Source organism: Callorhinchus milii, unplaced genomic scaffold, assembly GCF_018977255.1.
Source record: "Callorhinchus milii isolate IMCB2004 unplaced genomic scaffold, IMCB_Cmil_1.0 Scaffold2, whole genome shotgun sequence".
NCBI lineage: Eukaryota > Metazoa > Chordata > Chondrichthyes > Chimaeriformes > Callorhinchidae > Callorhinchus > Callorhinchus milii.
The window spans coordinates 16,395,581-16,410,830 of NW_024704743.1; the positions used below are offsets into that span (position 1 = coordinate 16,395,581).

Sequence of the window (15,250 nt, forward strand, 5' to 3'; positions counted from 1 at the left end):
GAAGTCTAAACCGGAAACCAGCGGCTTCTGTTGCAATTAATATTTGACCAAGCAAATATTGATTCCGGGACCAAAAAGGAAAAAAAAAGGTCTGGTGCAAAGCCTGGCTTGTAACTTTTTTGTGCCAATATTTATGCATCTCTGTCGAAGGCAAGAATAATGTGCTCAGCAAAGAGTCGGGAAGGAGCTAGGTGGAAACAGAATATGGGGAGAAAAAATCATTTCAGCACCCAAAGCTGTACACATATAATAATAACCCTTGAATTTGATATAGCGCTTTTCACGTCTTTGAAACTTCTCAAAACGCTTCACAAAATATACTGTAAAGTGAATTGACTGAATATTTTGTGGGCAAAATGCAAAGGTTCCTCCTGATCTCAGAGAAAGTGGTTCTCTCACAAGGACCTCTCTACCCCTCTACCCAGTCCAGCTCAGAATACGTCAAGCCGTGATTCAATTTTACAGTATTAATGATGTGCAGAAACATCTAGTCTTAAGCCAGATGCATATCTCACAGAATTCAAAGAGAATAATGATATCATTATATTATATAATGATATATTAATAACAACAACAAATTACATTTGTACAGTGCCTCTCAAATCTGGAGGAGGTCCCATATTAATATAATATTAACAGTATCATTACCTCTCTTGATAATATTATGAAGGGAGTAATAATATTAATTCTTGCATTTACATAGCATTAGGAGGATGTCTCAAAGTAATTCAGAGGAACCTACTTTAAAGTGTAGTCAATGTGCATTAGGTAGTTTAACGCGGTAGCTAATTTGCACACAGCATTGCCCCATAAACAGCCATGAAATAAATAACCAGTTTTATCTGAGGAAATTATGCTATTGCGGTTGTTGTCCTTATGCTTTAGCATTATTAATGAACTTTTTTTTGGTTATAAAGAGGAGAACTGCACCAGAGACGCCAGAGACTGAACGAACACATGCTTCCTCTTCTCCTGTTATCTTGCAGGTCAATCACCATTCAAACCCGAGCATGTACAGGTGGGAAGTCACCGGAGCACAGTAGCCCTAAGCTACTGAAATTCTAGCAAAGCTACTAAATTTTAACAGTGAGAAACTAGCTCAGTTTTGTGCTGTCAGCAAGGGGTGATGTTTCCTGTGACAGCAAACATCTGCTTTGATTGAAACGTGCTGAAATGGCCACTTTCTAGGCTGAGTTAGGGGCAGACAGACAATATTACAGGAATTGAACTCCAATTTCCACATGGTGGAAATTTCCACATGGTGGAAATACTTTCACTTGCTCCCTGCAGCAAGATCCGTCCTGGATACAAACCGAACATTGGTTATTCCTCTCCCCAATTTTCCCAGTTTAACCTTCGTCGCTCTGCTCCTGAAAGGCCAACAACTATCCCATTTGCAGCTTCCTCTTTCTCTCTCCAAATTCCTGAAACGAGTCGTTGCTTCCCAGCTTTGCTTGTTCCTCTCCTGGCCATTCCTTATATGAACCCCTCCAATTGGGTTTCCATGACCTCCTAAAACCCTATCAAACTTTATCCTAAACCCCTGTTCGCCCACAAATATACAGTCAATTCACTTTACAGTATATTCTGTGAAGCGCTTTGAGAACGTCTAGAAGACGTGAAAAGCGCTATATCAAATACAGGGATTATTATTATATTATTTACATTATAACCTGTCCGCTCCCTCCGCTCAATGGGTACTAGCCTGCTCCACATCCCCCATCATGCTCGGCCCACCATCGGAGGTCGGGCCTTTAGCCTTTTTGCACCCACCCTATGGAACTCCATCCTGGAGCCTCTCCGCCTTGCCCCCTCCCTTGTCTTCTTCAAGGCTTGTCTCAAGACCTTCTTCTTCCACCATGCCTTTGGTCATCTTCCCACAACCACCCACCTTGCCCTCCACCTCTCTTGACCCCAGCTCGCAGCTCGGGTGCAAACCCTTGACTGTCCAGCACCTTGGGGCATCCTCCTGATACGAAAGGTACTATATAAATGCAATTTGTTGTTGTTGTTATGACTCATCCAGTGATATGGTTCCAGGGTTCTTTATGTGTGAGCCTAGACAGAAAGCAATCTAGACATCTGCACACTCACTTCCAGCAGAGGTCATGAGATGGGAATCAGTACTGGGAACATCCAACACCCATCCAACATAACCTTAGATCAGCCACTTCATCACAGACCTGGGATTGAACTTGGGACTTTCCTAGTCTGAACTGGATCAGTATCGCAGCAACAAGTGCAGTTAGTCATTACAGCGTTTCACCCACAAAATATATAGTTAATTCACTTTACAGTATATTCTGTGAAGAGATTTGAGACGCTTTGAATGCACGATAAGGCGCTATATCAAAGGGAGGGGAGGAACAAGGGCAGGAGGAAATCACCTTAATATATGCGAGTCAATATAGTTCAGAGTAAACCATGAACCAGCCACCCTACTGTCAGATGCCTTTTACAACTTGACATTAAAATCAAACGGTGATTGACTGAAAAGAAACATTCCAATTAATTTAATTATCCCAAAATAAGTGAGATCCACCAACACTCCCTCAGAGATTACACCCTCGGATCACATTTACTCTGTTGCCTTTGTGCAGCACCAACCTCCTACGGACAATGTTTGCATTCCTCTCTGGAGCCTGCTGTGCATAACACAAGCTCTCCCAGCAGTGGCTCTAAAGCTCTCCTCTGCAGCTCTTCTGTTACCTGTCGTGTTGAGTACCTCGGTGTGACATGTCTGTTGGCTGCAGCCAGTTTTCAGCATTATCCATCAAAAGACAAGCCTGAATTTGTGGACTAGAATAGGAGCTCACTTGCTTCTTTTTTAATAACCTAGCTTCCTGCACATTTCTGACTTCTGCCTCCAGTCGATATTTATAACGCCTTGCTTTTCTCTAAACTCACTTCCATTATGCCTATTCCCTGGAAACACTCCTATTTCATGTGTTCCCCTTTCATTCTTAATGTTTTCCAAGTTTCTACCTGGCACGAGTCTTCCCTGACAGCATTTCGAAACGGCTCAGTATTCTCTACAGCTAATGTGCAGCTACGATAGTGAAAGTGCTCAGTCCTGATGAAAGACACCTTGGCTTGTTTAATACGACAAGTTCCCTTGAAAGATTCTACATGCACCCATTATTAACATGCTTTCTTCAACAAATAATACCCTGTGACATTCAAAGAAAAACACACAAGGAGTTCTTGACCAAGTATTGCAGTTTAAATGATTTCAGACTGTCACAAATGAATTGGAGTATTATTAAAATACACAAGCACCACACACACAATGTCCACTGTGTTTTCCAACTCCCTGGAAGTTGGAGTGACTACGAGTGAACCTTCTTCCTAAGAAAAACAAAGAATTATGTGCCTCTACCAGTAATGCAGTTCTACTGCTATTTACCATTTATTTCAAGCTACTCTAAAGATGCAAGGCAACTTTTTTGGACCACTGAATGCCAAAGATGAAAGTTGTTTTCATTACGTACTACTTCAAAAACCCTTTCACGCAATAGAGACAAATTATTCCTAAAACCTGTTCTAATCTCACAGATCTGAGAGGAGGGTGATGATTACTTTATCCCCATTGCTAGATGGTCTCAAGAAAAATGGTTGAAGACGGCTGACTTGTGTGGAGTATAAACAAGGGCACACACTTGTTGGGCCTGTTTCCACGCTGTACAGTCTATTTAAATTCATGTAAGTGGGATTGCCACCACCGTTGTGGCTTGTTGTAAGTCACTATTGGTTTTCAATCATTCATGATCAATAGCTGCCCTCACAGCTGTCTCCCATCACTGGTCCACTACAACTACATTGACTCTGGTATATCCCAGCAAAGGAAAGGCCCTTTCTACTCAGCAACTGTATCTCCCACAAAGATGGATCAAACATTACTGCCATCCAGTCATTTCCAATTTTACAGATTTAAGATTTTCGGTGCATATAATTCAGTAATCCAGTAACATTTATATCATGTATTATTTCTATTATCCAGCAGTTTTTCATTCACTTCTGAGAACCTAAATGTTAAGTTTATCTGTGAAATTCAATCGCAAAAAAACTTCAAACCCTCATCCCCACACTCCAAGCATATACAAACCAAATATTATTTTGTTGTCTGATTTGTATAACACAATACAGTTCACATTTAGATAGAATTTGTCACGTCGGGAGGATGTCTCAAAGCGCTTCTTTTGGAGCATGTAGGATGTTTAGGTTTATTTATAGTATATCCTATGAAGCTATTTGAGACATCTTGACGATATAAAGCGCTGTATCAAGTGCAAGGATTATTATTATACCAAGGGTATTATTTAGACACATTAATAATGGATACACAAAGCTGCACACAATTACCTGTGTGTGTGCTCGACTCTTGAAGAATATCTGAAGCAAAATTTTAAAGCATTATTGTTTCAATAGCTAAATATTTGGTATTTTCACATGAAAAGCATTTAGTTTGGTGTTTGTAGGGAGCCTGCCAAAGCTGTTACTATATTCCGGACGGCATGTCTGCTCTTAAAAAGGGGAAGTCAATTGATGGACTGTGATCACAACACAAAGCCAATAGGCAAAGAGCACTAAAACAAAATCTTTAATATTATGGAAGATATTGTCAGACGTGGCTCAACCATGTGTATAGTTAGAAGAGGGACAAATTCACACATGTTTAACTGGTAGGAGGGGGCACAATACATTTGCACAATAATCACAAATTAAACTCAATCTGAAATCCACTTTAAGGCAGAGGCGAGCAGATTTTAAAACACAGCAGCATATTTTTTAAACCACTTGTCAGTTTGATAAAATTATGAAATTTGAGTGGAAACTATTATATTTTATAGTCTGCAAAACCAGATTTTTATTACACCTCCATTTACAGACTTATAATCCCAGGGCACAAATCAGTTTATACATGATGTGATATGTTACTGGTACCTTATAAGCAAAGATTGCCATAGAATATTTTTGCAAAGAAAAGATCGGGACCGTTAGCAGAGAGCATATTTGTAATTGCAAGAGGCATTAAATTAGTGGTGAATCGGACTGAAAAGTGTATTTTGAGGAACAAATAGTGCTTCGTTGATGTACATTCTTGCCAACAGCCGCCTCTGAAGAGTAAAATACACACCTATTTTTTTCAGTGAGACTGGCAGCAATCTTCAAAAATTCAGTGTACCTTCAGGATATTTGCTATGAAAATGTCACAAAGGCTGCAGACACTCCACGAAAAATCAGAGAGAGCCTCTCGATACAATAAGGACACATCTAGGTAAGCAAGACTAATATTTTTTGCTCAGTAGTTTGCATTTCACACACCAGGCAGAAGGAACTTTTTTTTAGCTTTTATTGATTAATTGTACTTATTCAGTAAATGGATTTAGTTAAAAAAAGAACTTAATTCATGATCTTACATTGATTCACAGGGTTTATTATATCAATATTTACTGTGCTCTCATTTGACAAAATTTAAAAAATTTAAAAAACGAAAGTATACATTTAAAAGATAAGTGGACACACCTCATAAACAGCATATTATTTATAAGGATTCACCATTTGTTGGATTTCCACCAAACTCCACCACACACAAATTCCACACAGCACACCCTTTCTTTGTGCAAAATATGAACATTTGTTTCTTTGTAGAATAGGAATTGTTATGATATTATTTTTTAAATTGTGTTAAAAAGAAATGTTTGAATTTCATTTGAAACGCGATTCTGAAAGCAATTTCAAAACCAAAAATCGTAAGATTCCAGAAATAACCTAAAATCCTCCACTACAGCTTTCATTTCCTCTCCCAAACACACACAAGCACACAATCCTTTAGTTACGCCAATACAGTTCTCAAAGGGTTAATAAAAATTCAGTTGCAAATTACATTTATCCAGTATCTTGAATCAACAAAATAATGCATAAAAGTTGAGAATGATCTTTTTCATCCCCAGCCCCCAGACATGTTTCCCTGGTCCATGTGTCACAGCAGTTTTGTTCTCTGGGTACCTCATTTAACAAGCGGAGCCATATTATGTTTTTTATACCCGGCAAACATACAAATGCACAGCCAGCCAGGCCCTCGGGCCCTGGGATCATGATGGCATGGCTGGGCTTGTTCCCTGGGGAAGGCAGTGTGAGAAGGGTGACTGGATATTGTGACCTGTCTACCTGCGCTAAGACATAAACAGGAGGCTAGTAATGCTGATGAACTTACCTGTCATTCAGAAGATGAGGTCTAAACTCAGATTAAGATAATAGTGCAAAGTAGGTTGAACAGTAAAAGACTAAGAGGAAAACTGCCACTTATTGTGAGCACAACAAATTTTAATTCTTTCCAATGATCCATCTCCTCGACAGATTCAACAGCACTGTAAATGATTTATTTCTGTACGCAGATTTTACTCGCTGATTTTTTAATAACTTATGACATCAGTTCTACTATAACATAAACAGCTATCAATTAATTTCAATTCTCAAATTATTTAATCTGGTCCATGCAATTTCTACGCAAATAAAGCAACCTTAGTTAAATTCATAATATAATTCATCAAAGGACAATAACTGATTTTTAAACTAAATAAAACTGAAGGGAAGCTAAAGTTGTCTTTTCATCTTTTTCACTTGAGAAAATAATAGGATTCTGAACTCATTGATAGCTTCTTCATAAAGCTTTGTTTCCTGTAGATTGAGTCTGAATAAAACCACAACAGAAGAATATTATAATCCTCTGTGAAAACCAATGGCTTTTCATTTATGCAGTGCTTTACTTCAAGAATATGATAGCTGGAATCACACTGAAAATCCACAACATACATATATATATATATATATGTACAACATAGCCAAGTATTTTGCACAAATGGATCAATTTTAAAATCAAATATGGATATATACACACATGCCTAGGCACACATGCTCAACTTTCTGAACTATTTTGAAGTTATCTCTGACTCTGATGTGAACATGAAATAATGCAAAAGCAGTGTTATAGAGACGTGCAGAACCAAACATTGCTTCTTCTTTCATGGTTGTTATAAAGGAAACAACGGCAACACTTTAATTTAGCTGCAGAAGTTCAACATTACTTATGGCCAGGTGGCAATTTTTCAGATGGTCTAAAATTATAGGAATATAAGCCAAATAATGCAGTAATTTTTCAATATTCGTCATCTATCCCTGCACCAACCCCCCCCCCCCCACCCCCATTATTTGCAAGCAATGTTTCAGACTGTGTGCTAAAAGATTAACACTACAATGACGCAGGTTGCTGCAGTCAGTTACTCTTCCAATGACAGGGTTTGCACCATTTTAGCTAAGCAATAGCCTTGCTTTTTGATGTGTCCAGACATACTCTTTAGAGCGAATTGTTCTGTGTTGTGAAATCTTCTGAACAATAATGAAAAGAATAAGGATTCAAAAATGAAAGCTGAAGGGTCAAATATTGCTGAAGTGAACACTGTTCTTGAAAGAAACTACAGTGCGCAGTGTCCAGACATAGTAACCATTTTTGCTCCTTTTAAAATTTGACATTTTGATATATCAACATAAAGTCCCATGGAATTTGCTTTATCAATAATGACTTTTAGAAAGATGATTATTCTGGTATTGAATACCCATTGTTTTGAGGCTGGAACAGCATGCAACATTGTACAGATTCAATGCTCTGATATTTAATTTTTTAGAAATCAAAGATGTATTCTTTATACAATATGATTATTATATGGCTGTTGTCACTTTTTGTCACTGTTGAATTCAGAAACAGGATGTTGTTCCTGTACACTCTCTTTATGGGTTTACAATTATTCTCTGACCTTGCAGGCTTGAAAAGTAGTTTGTTGTATGGTGTCCACCTTACAGACAAATGTATTCAAATAAGAAAGTGGACTAGAAAGCATTTTGCAGTTGCAGCCATTGACAATTCCTTTTATTATGTTTGCACAATTTTTGAAAGGCACTTTGGTTTACAATCAAATGCTGAATATCTTGAGGAAAGAAAACAAAGTAGCACTTATTTATTGAAAGAATGAAACTCAAATCATTACTAAATTGATAAATATGCTATTTTATTCATAGGCACGGTAAAAGAGATTTAATGAAAGCTTAATTTTCCTATTGTAGAAAATAAGTGCAGTAACTAAAGCACACCATTGCTCAAGGTTTCAAATGAACTAGATTATAATTTGTGGATTCCCACAATTTGTGTTAAACCCAGCCAAATTGCCCGAAGATGTCTAAATTATTCACACATTTACACTGTTAAAATAAATTATTAGAATTAACACCAATATAAAAGACAAGTCAAGTAATGTACTTTGCAATAATAACTATAAATGAACAATGAACATAAAAAGTGCAAGTCTGACAAAGTGTAACAATATTACTGTATGTGTAATAGATATTTCAACTGAACAGCATATACATCAAAGCTAATCTAGGTTGATCCTTGAAAGCAAAGAAAACCTCTCTCACACAATATTTCAAAGAATAAAATGTTGACGAAGAATGCTAGTATTTCATTTATTAAAAGTATTAAAATATTAGTGTGAATGTGAATATATTGGATTACATTTTAATCACATATGGATCTCTTCCAACCATTTTCGAACCAATCTAAAAACGACTGTAAGTAACATCTTTCTTACAAAATCGTACTGATTAAGAAAAAAAGCTCACATTTCTGTCCATGTATTTTGCCGGTAGTATTAATATCTAAAATTATATACATCTATGCTATTATAATACATGTCCTTTCACCATGAATTTACTGTCAGGAAAATGATCACTTTAAACACAGCCTGATCTTAACTGACTGTCCTTATCCAGAAATTGCAATAATTCCACCAATTCCTGTGATTATTTGCAGATAAACAAGATTACAAGACAGGGATATCTTTCTAGATGATTGTGCTCTAAAGCAAAGGATACATTTACTGGGACTATTCAGAATACAAACAACACAAGAAGCATTGCTGAACCATCTGGTATCCAGTAGACAAAGACGAAATGGCTCTAAAGCCCAGCATGTGAGGCCTTTGAGAGATATTCTTCTGGCATTTCATCACAGCAGCCATAGGCCAGTTTATCTTGGTGGCTTGAGGGAGTAAATAGAGCTGTTTATTAAAGCTGCCCTGCCGTATTACATTAGAAATAGCAGCAGATCACCTAGACCTCTTTGATTGTGGGCAGTTTTTAATTTACTGGCTGCTTCCCTCCAACAAAAGGAATTACTATATTTACTCAGTTCACACATCATTTGGATTTAAGCTAAAAAAAAACTACAATGACATAATACAGAGTCACACGACGGACCCAGTAGTACAACACTGCAAATCTCCAACCAATGTACAACAATCATGAGTCTTCACACCCCCTATTGGTGTGCTACATGCAGACAAATTCAGGTACAAAAAACAGTTTTACAGTAGTCATAATAAGCTATAAACACAAAAGAGAGAAAAAGAAACTGCAGATAGTTTTCGGCATTAATTTCCAGTTAGCCAGAAATGTTACGCTGAAATTCCCTCTAAAATAGCTACGCAAAACTGCGGATAAGATAGTAGAAAAAAAGGTGCTGCAAATATGAATTACATGAATCATGCTATTATAGTCTCATGGTAAAATAGAGGAGTTGAGAAATGGCTGACTCCATACCTGACCAATTATAGCATGCATGGTTCCTGTATCCTGCTGGGCCAAGAGATCGCTATCCATCATACATATCTTGCGAAGAGGAGAATGGGGGTTTCTGGCATGCATCTGTCAATCAACGCTTACAGTGAAAATCATCACCAAACAGAGGCAAAAGCAAAAAGTCAAGCAGCTTCACCAAATAGGATTGAAAAAAATCACATGACACCACTATACAGAGAGAGAGAGAGAGGAGACACACATAGCATATGTATTTTCTGTAAGATAAGAAATATTGCCTCAACTCTGCAAAACGCAAAGATTGTCTATTCAACTGATTGTCAATAGTTTGTGGCTTTAACAAGCTAAAGAACTATGATGTATTTTGGAAGCGCAATAAGATTTCTATCAATTTAGTATTGCTTTGAAAAAAACATTGAATATTTCACTGATATGGAATAAGTGAAATGTATATCTGCATATGCACACATATCAAAAACTAAACCACAAAGAAAGAGCTTATAATATTAATAATAATCCTTGCATTTGATATAGGGCTTTATCAATCACGTCGTTGAGACGTCTTAAAGCTTTTCACAGATTAAACGGTAAAGTGAATTGACTGTGTATTTTTGGGGCGAAATGGGACAGGCAATTGTACCCAGCAGTGTCCCACAAACAGTTGTGAATTAAGTAACCAAATTCTTATTATTATCAATTATTATCAATAGCATTTCTGCAGCAAATTACAGTAAAAATAAAACTATAAACTACAGCGTAACAAAAGCCTAGAAGGTCAGTTAGATACAAAATTAAATTATGTCTTGTATTTATGTCTTCCCATCTCTCCATCTGACACACACATTCCAAAAAGAGAGGTTGTATAGATAATGTTTATGTATAAAATGATCAGATATAAAGTCTTTTTTTTCATTTGAGGTCTAAAAAAAAAGACATGTTTCATATGCAGTCACATGATTTAAAAGGGTGCAGAATGACAAATGGCTTTTAAAAAAGCAAAAGAAATATTATTCATAAACACAGTCCTTGAAATGTAATAACTAAGTCACAATAAACCACTGGGGGTGTTTGTTTTTTTAAAAATAAAAGGTAGCAGCAAACGTATCACTTGGATTTGCTTATATTTTTAAGATTGCAAGATGCTTAATTGCTGAACTGGTTAGTTTGAGATTCAGAAGGGCAGAGTGAGTATTAAAGTGTACTTCGAGTAAAACTTCTTACATCAATGCAAAGCTTATTGTTTTTTCTCTTTTCAATGCCTTTGTACAAGAACATCGTCTGATCGATGTGGAACGTCAAGTCTGGGACATCCGAGCGCTTCTCTTTGGAAAGCAACTGACGCTGTATCATTTCAAACAGGGTGAAATCTTTGCACCCAAACGTTTCCTTGCACCCCCAGACCCCCATCCCTCTGTGTTTTAATCCCAACGACTCAATCACTTTCTGCATAGTTTTCTCTTGCATTTGAAAGCGATTTGTGTGAGTGTGAGTGTGTCAGTGTGTGTGTGTGTTTATACATATATATATATAGAGAGAGAAAGAGAGAGAAACTCCAGCCCAGGTTTCCTCTTTGTACAAATACAAAGTATCCCACACAGTATCACAACAACAGTTCCTTTCGGGAAATGTCATTAAATGCGATTTACCATGAAATCTGAGCAATCGCTCTCTTAAAACCAACTAAAGCTATCATTTCAAACAGGATGAACGTGACCTTGATTTTCTTGCATCCGACACATGTCCTTGTCCCCCTCCCCAACTGATTTAATCCCAAAGATTCACTCACTTTCTGCACGGTTTTTCTCCAATCTAATACACCCTTCTTCCCTCCCTCCCTCCCTCCTGTGTGTGTGTGTGTGTGTGTGTGTAGAGAGAGCGCATCTCCAGCTCAGGTTTACTCTTTGCACAATCCTATCCTATCCTAACAACAGTTCCTTTCGGGAAATGTCATTAAATGCAATTTACAATGAAAGCTAAGCGGTGTGCACCCCCTCACTGAGAGAGAGAGAGAGAGAGAGAGAGAGAAACCGATGTACCTGGGAGGCAGACAGACAGACAGACAGACAGACATCCTACTCCTGAATGAAACACCGCACCCCGCCAGCACCTCACACACACACTCACACATACACACACACACACACAGATACACACACACACAGACAGATACACACACACAGACAGACACACACACACAGACAGATACACACACACACACACACACACACAGATACACAGATACACACACACACACACAGACAGATACACACACAGAGACAGATACACACACACAGACAGACACACACACAGATACACACACACACACAGATACACACACAGACAGATACACACACAGATACACACAGATACACACACACACAGACAGATACACACACAGACAGATACACAAACACACAGACAGACACACACACACACAGACAGATACACACACAGAGAGAGACACACACACACACACATAAGCTCCTCAGCTCAGTCCCCAACGCAAACTCCCATCACTGACACTGAGCAGCATCACCCATTGCCTCATATTAAAAGTTAGGACAATTACAGTCGCCGGGGACGGCACAGCGGGGACTGATCTTATTCCTATCAGTGATGGCTGTAAACCACTCCAAATAACACTGTGCTCGGGGGGAGAGCAGTGGCCGAGGCTGCTGTGGTCCTTTTGCAGCCTTTCCCCTGAGGCTGGGCTGAGGCTGGGGGAGGCTGGGCTGAGGCTGAGGCTGGGGGAGGCTGGGCTGAGGCTGAGGCTGGGGGAGGCTGGGCTGAGGCTGAGGCTGAGGCTGGGGGAGGCTGGGCTGAGGCTGGGGAGACTGGGCTGAGGCTGGGGGAGACTGGGCTGAGGCTGGGGGAGGCTGGGCTGAGGCTGGGGGAGGCTGGGCTGAGGCTGGGGGAGGCTGGGCTGAGGCTGGGTTGAGGCTGGGCTGAGGCTGGGGAGGCTGGGGGAGGCTGGGCTGAGGCTGGGGGAGGCTGGGGGAGGCTGGGGGGGCTGGGCTGAGGCTGGGGGAGGCTGGGGGAGGCTGAGGCTGGGCTGAGGCTGGGGAGGCTGGGCTGAGGCTGGGTTGAGGCTGGGCTGAGGCTGGGGAGGCTGGGGGAGGCTGGGCTGAGGCTGGGGAGGCTGGGGGAGGCTGGGCTGAGGCTGGGGAGGCTGGGCTGAGGCTGGGCTGAGGCTGGGGAGGCTGGGGGAGGCTGGGCTGAGGCTGGGCTGAGGCTGGGGGAGGCTGGGCTGAGGCTGGGCTGAGGCTGGGGGAGGCTGGGCTGAGGCTGAGGCTGGGGAGGCTGGGGGAGGCTGGGCTGAGGCTGGGAGGCTGGGCTGAGGCTGGGCTGAGGCTGGGGGAGGCTGGGCTGAGGCTGGGCTGGGGGAGGCTGGGGGAGGCTGGGCTGAGGCTGGGGGAGGCTGGGCTGGGCTGAGGCTGGGGAGGCTGGGCTGAGGCTGGGGGAGGCTGGGGAGGCTGGGCTGAGGCTGGGGGAGGCTGGGCTGAGGCTGGGGAGGCTGGGCTGAGGCTGGGGGAGGCTGGGTTGAGGCTGGGGGAGGCTAGGGGGAGGCTGGGCTGAGGCTGGGGGAGGCTAGGCTGAGGGAGGCTGGGGGAGGCTGGGCTGAGGGAGACTGGGCTGAGGGGGGCTGAGGCTGGGGGAGGCTAGGCTGAGCTGAGGCTGGGGGAGGCTGGGCTGGGGGAGGCTGGGCTGAGGCTGGGCTGAGGCTGAGGGAGGCTGGGCTGAGGCTGGGCTGAGGCTGGGGGGAGGCTGGGGGAGGCTGGGGAGGCTGGGCTGAGGCTGGGGGAGGCTGGGCTGGGGGAGGCTGGGCTGAGGGAGGCTGGGGGAGGCTGAGGGAGGCTGGGCTGAGGCTGGGGAGGCTGGGGGAGGCTGGGCTGAGGCTGGGGGAGGCTGGGCTGAGGGAGGCTGGGGGAGGCTGGGCTGAGGGAGACTGGGCTGAGGCTGGGGGAGGCTGGGCTGGGGGAGGCTGGGCTGAGGCTGGGGGAGGCTGGGCTGAGCTGAGGCTGGGGGAGGCTGGGCTGAGGGAGGCTGGGCTGAGGGGGGCTGAGGCTGGGGGAGGCTAGGCTGAGCTGAGGCTGGGGGAGGCTGGGCTGGGGGAGGCTGGGCTGAGGCTGGGGGAGGCTGGGCTGAGGGGGGAGGCTGGGCTGAGGCTGGGGGAGGCTGGGCTGAGGCTGGGGGAGGCTGGGCTGAGGCTGGGGAGGCTGGGCTGAGGCTGGGGGAGGCTGGGCTGGGCTGAGGCTGGGGGAGGCTGGGCTGAGGCTGGGGGAGGCTGGGCTGAGGCTGGGGGAGGCTGGCTGGGCTGAGGCTGGGGGGAGGCTGGGCTGAGGCTGGGGGAGGCTGGGCTGAGGCTGAGGGAGGCTGGGCTGAGGCTGAGGGAGGCTGGGCTGAGGCTGGGGGAGGCTGGGCTGAGGCTGGGGGAGGCTGGGCTGGGCTGAGGCTGGGCTGGGCTGAGGCTGAGGGAGGCTGGGGGAGGCTGAGGCTGGGGGAGGCTGGGCTGGGCTGAGGCTGAGGGAGGCTGGGCTGAGGCTGGGGGAGGCTGGGCTGAGGCTGGGGGAGGCTGGGGGAGGCTGGGCTGGGCTGAGGCTGGGGGAGGCTGGGCTGAGGCTGGGGGAGGCTGGGCTGAGGGAGGCTGGGGAGGCTGGGCTGAGGGAGGCTGGGGGAGGCTGAGGCTGGGGGAGGCTGGGCTGAGGCTGGGGGAGGCTGGGCTGAGGCTGGGGGAGGCTGGGCTGGGCTGAGGCTGGGGGAGGCTGGGGGAGGCTGAGCTGAGGCTGGGGAGGCTGGGGGAGGCTGGGCTGAGGGAGGCTGGGGGAGGCTGGGCTGAGGGAGGCTGGGGGAGGCTGGGCTGAGGGAGGCTGGGGGAGGCTGGGCTGAGGCTGGGGGAGGCTGAGGCTGGGGGAGGCTGGGCTGGGGGAGGCTGGGCTGAGGGAGGCTGGGGAGGCTGAGCTGGGGGAGGCTGGGCTGAGGGAGGCTGGGGGAGGCTGGGCTGAGGCTGGGGGAGGCTGGGGGGGGCTGAGCTGAGGCTGGGGGAGGCTGGGCTGAGGCTGGGGGAGGCTGGGCTGAGCTGAGGCTGGGGGAGGCTGGGCTGAGGCTGGGGGAGGCTGAGCTGAGGCTGGGGGAGGCTGGGCTGAGCTGAGGCTGGGGGAGGCTGGGCTGAGGGAGACTGGGCTGAGGCTGGGGGAGGCTGGGCTGAGGCTGGGGGAGGCTGAGGCTGGGGAGGCTGGGCTGGGGGAGGCTGGGCTGGGGGAGGCTGGGGAGGCTGAGCTGGGGAGGCTGGGCTGAGGGAGGCTGGGGGAGGCTGGGCTGAGGGAGGCTGGGGGAGGCTGAGCTGAGGCTGGGGGAGGCTGAGGCTGAGGGAGGCTGGGCTGAGGCTGGGGGAGGCTGAGCTGAGGCTGGGGGAGGCTGGGCTGAGGGAGGCTGGGGGAGGCTGGGGGAGGCTGAGGCTGGGGGAGGCTGGGCTGAGGCTGGGGGAGGCTGGGGGAGGCTGAGCTGAGGCTGGGGGAGGCTGGGCTCAGTGAGTAAACAGTCTGTGACCATCACACAACCACACACACACATATATAGACACACACAACGCACAGACACA

At 44.9% G+C, this 15,250-nt stretch overlaps 1 protein-coding gene across 1 annotated transcript in view; it reads right to left on the reverse strand.

The window, feature by feature from the left end:
- pou6f2 (POU class 6 homeobox 2) overlaps positions 1-15,250 on the reverse strand; it is a 229,673-nt gene that overhangs the window by 213,900 nt on the left and 523 nt on the right. Inside the window, exon 2 of the mRNA XM_042332610.1 lies at positions 9,655-9,759. Within this exon, the coding sequence (XP_042188544.1) occupies positions 9,655-9,759 (105 nt within the window). The remainder of the gene's footprint in view (positions 1-9,654; positions 9,760-15,250) is intronic.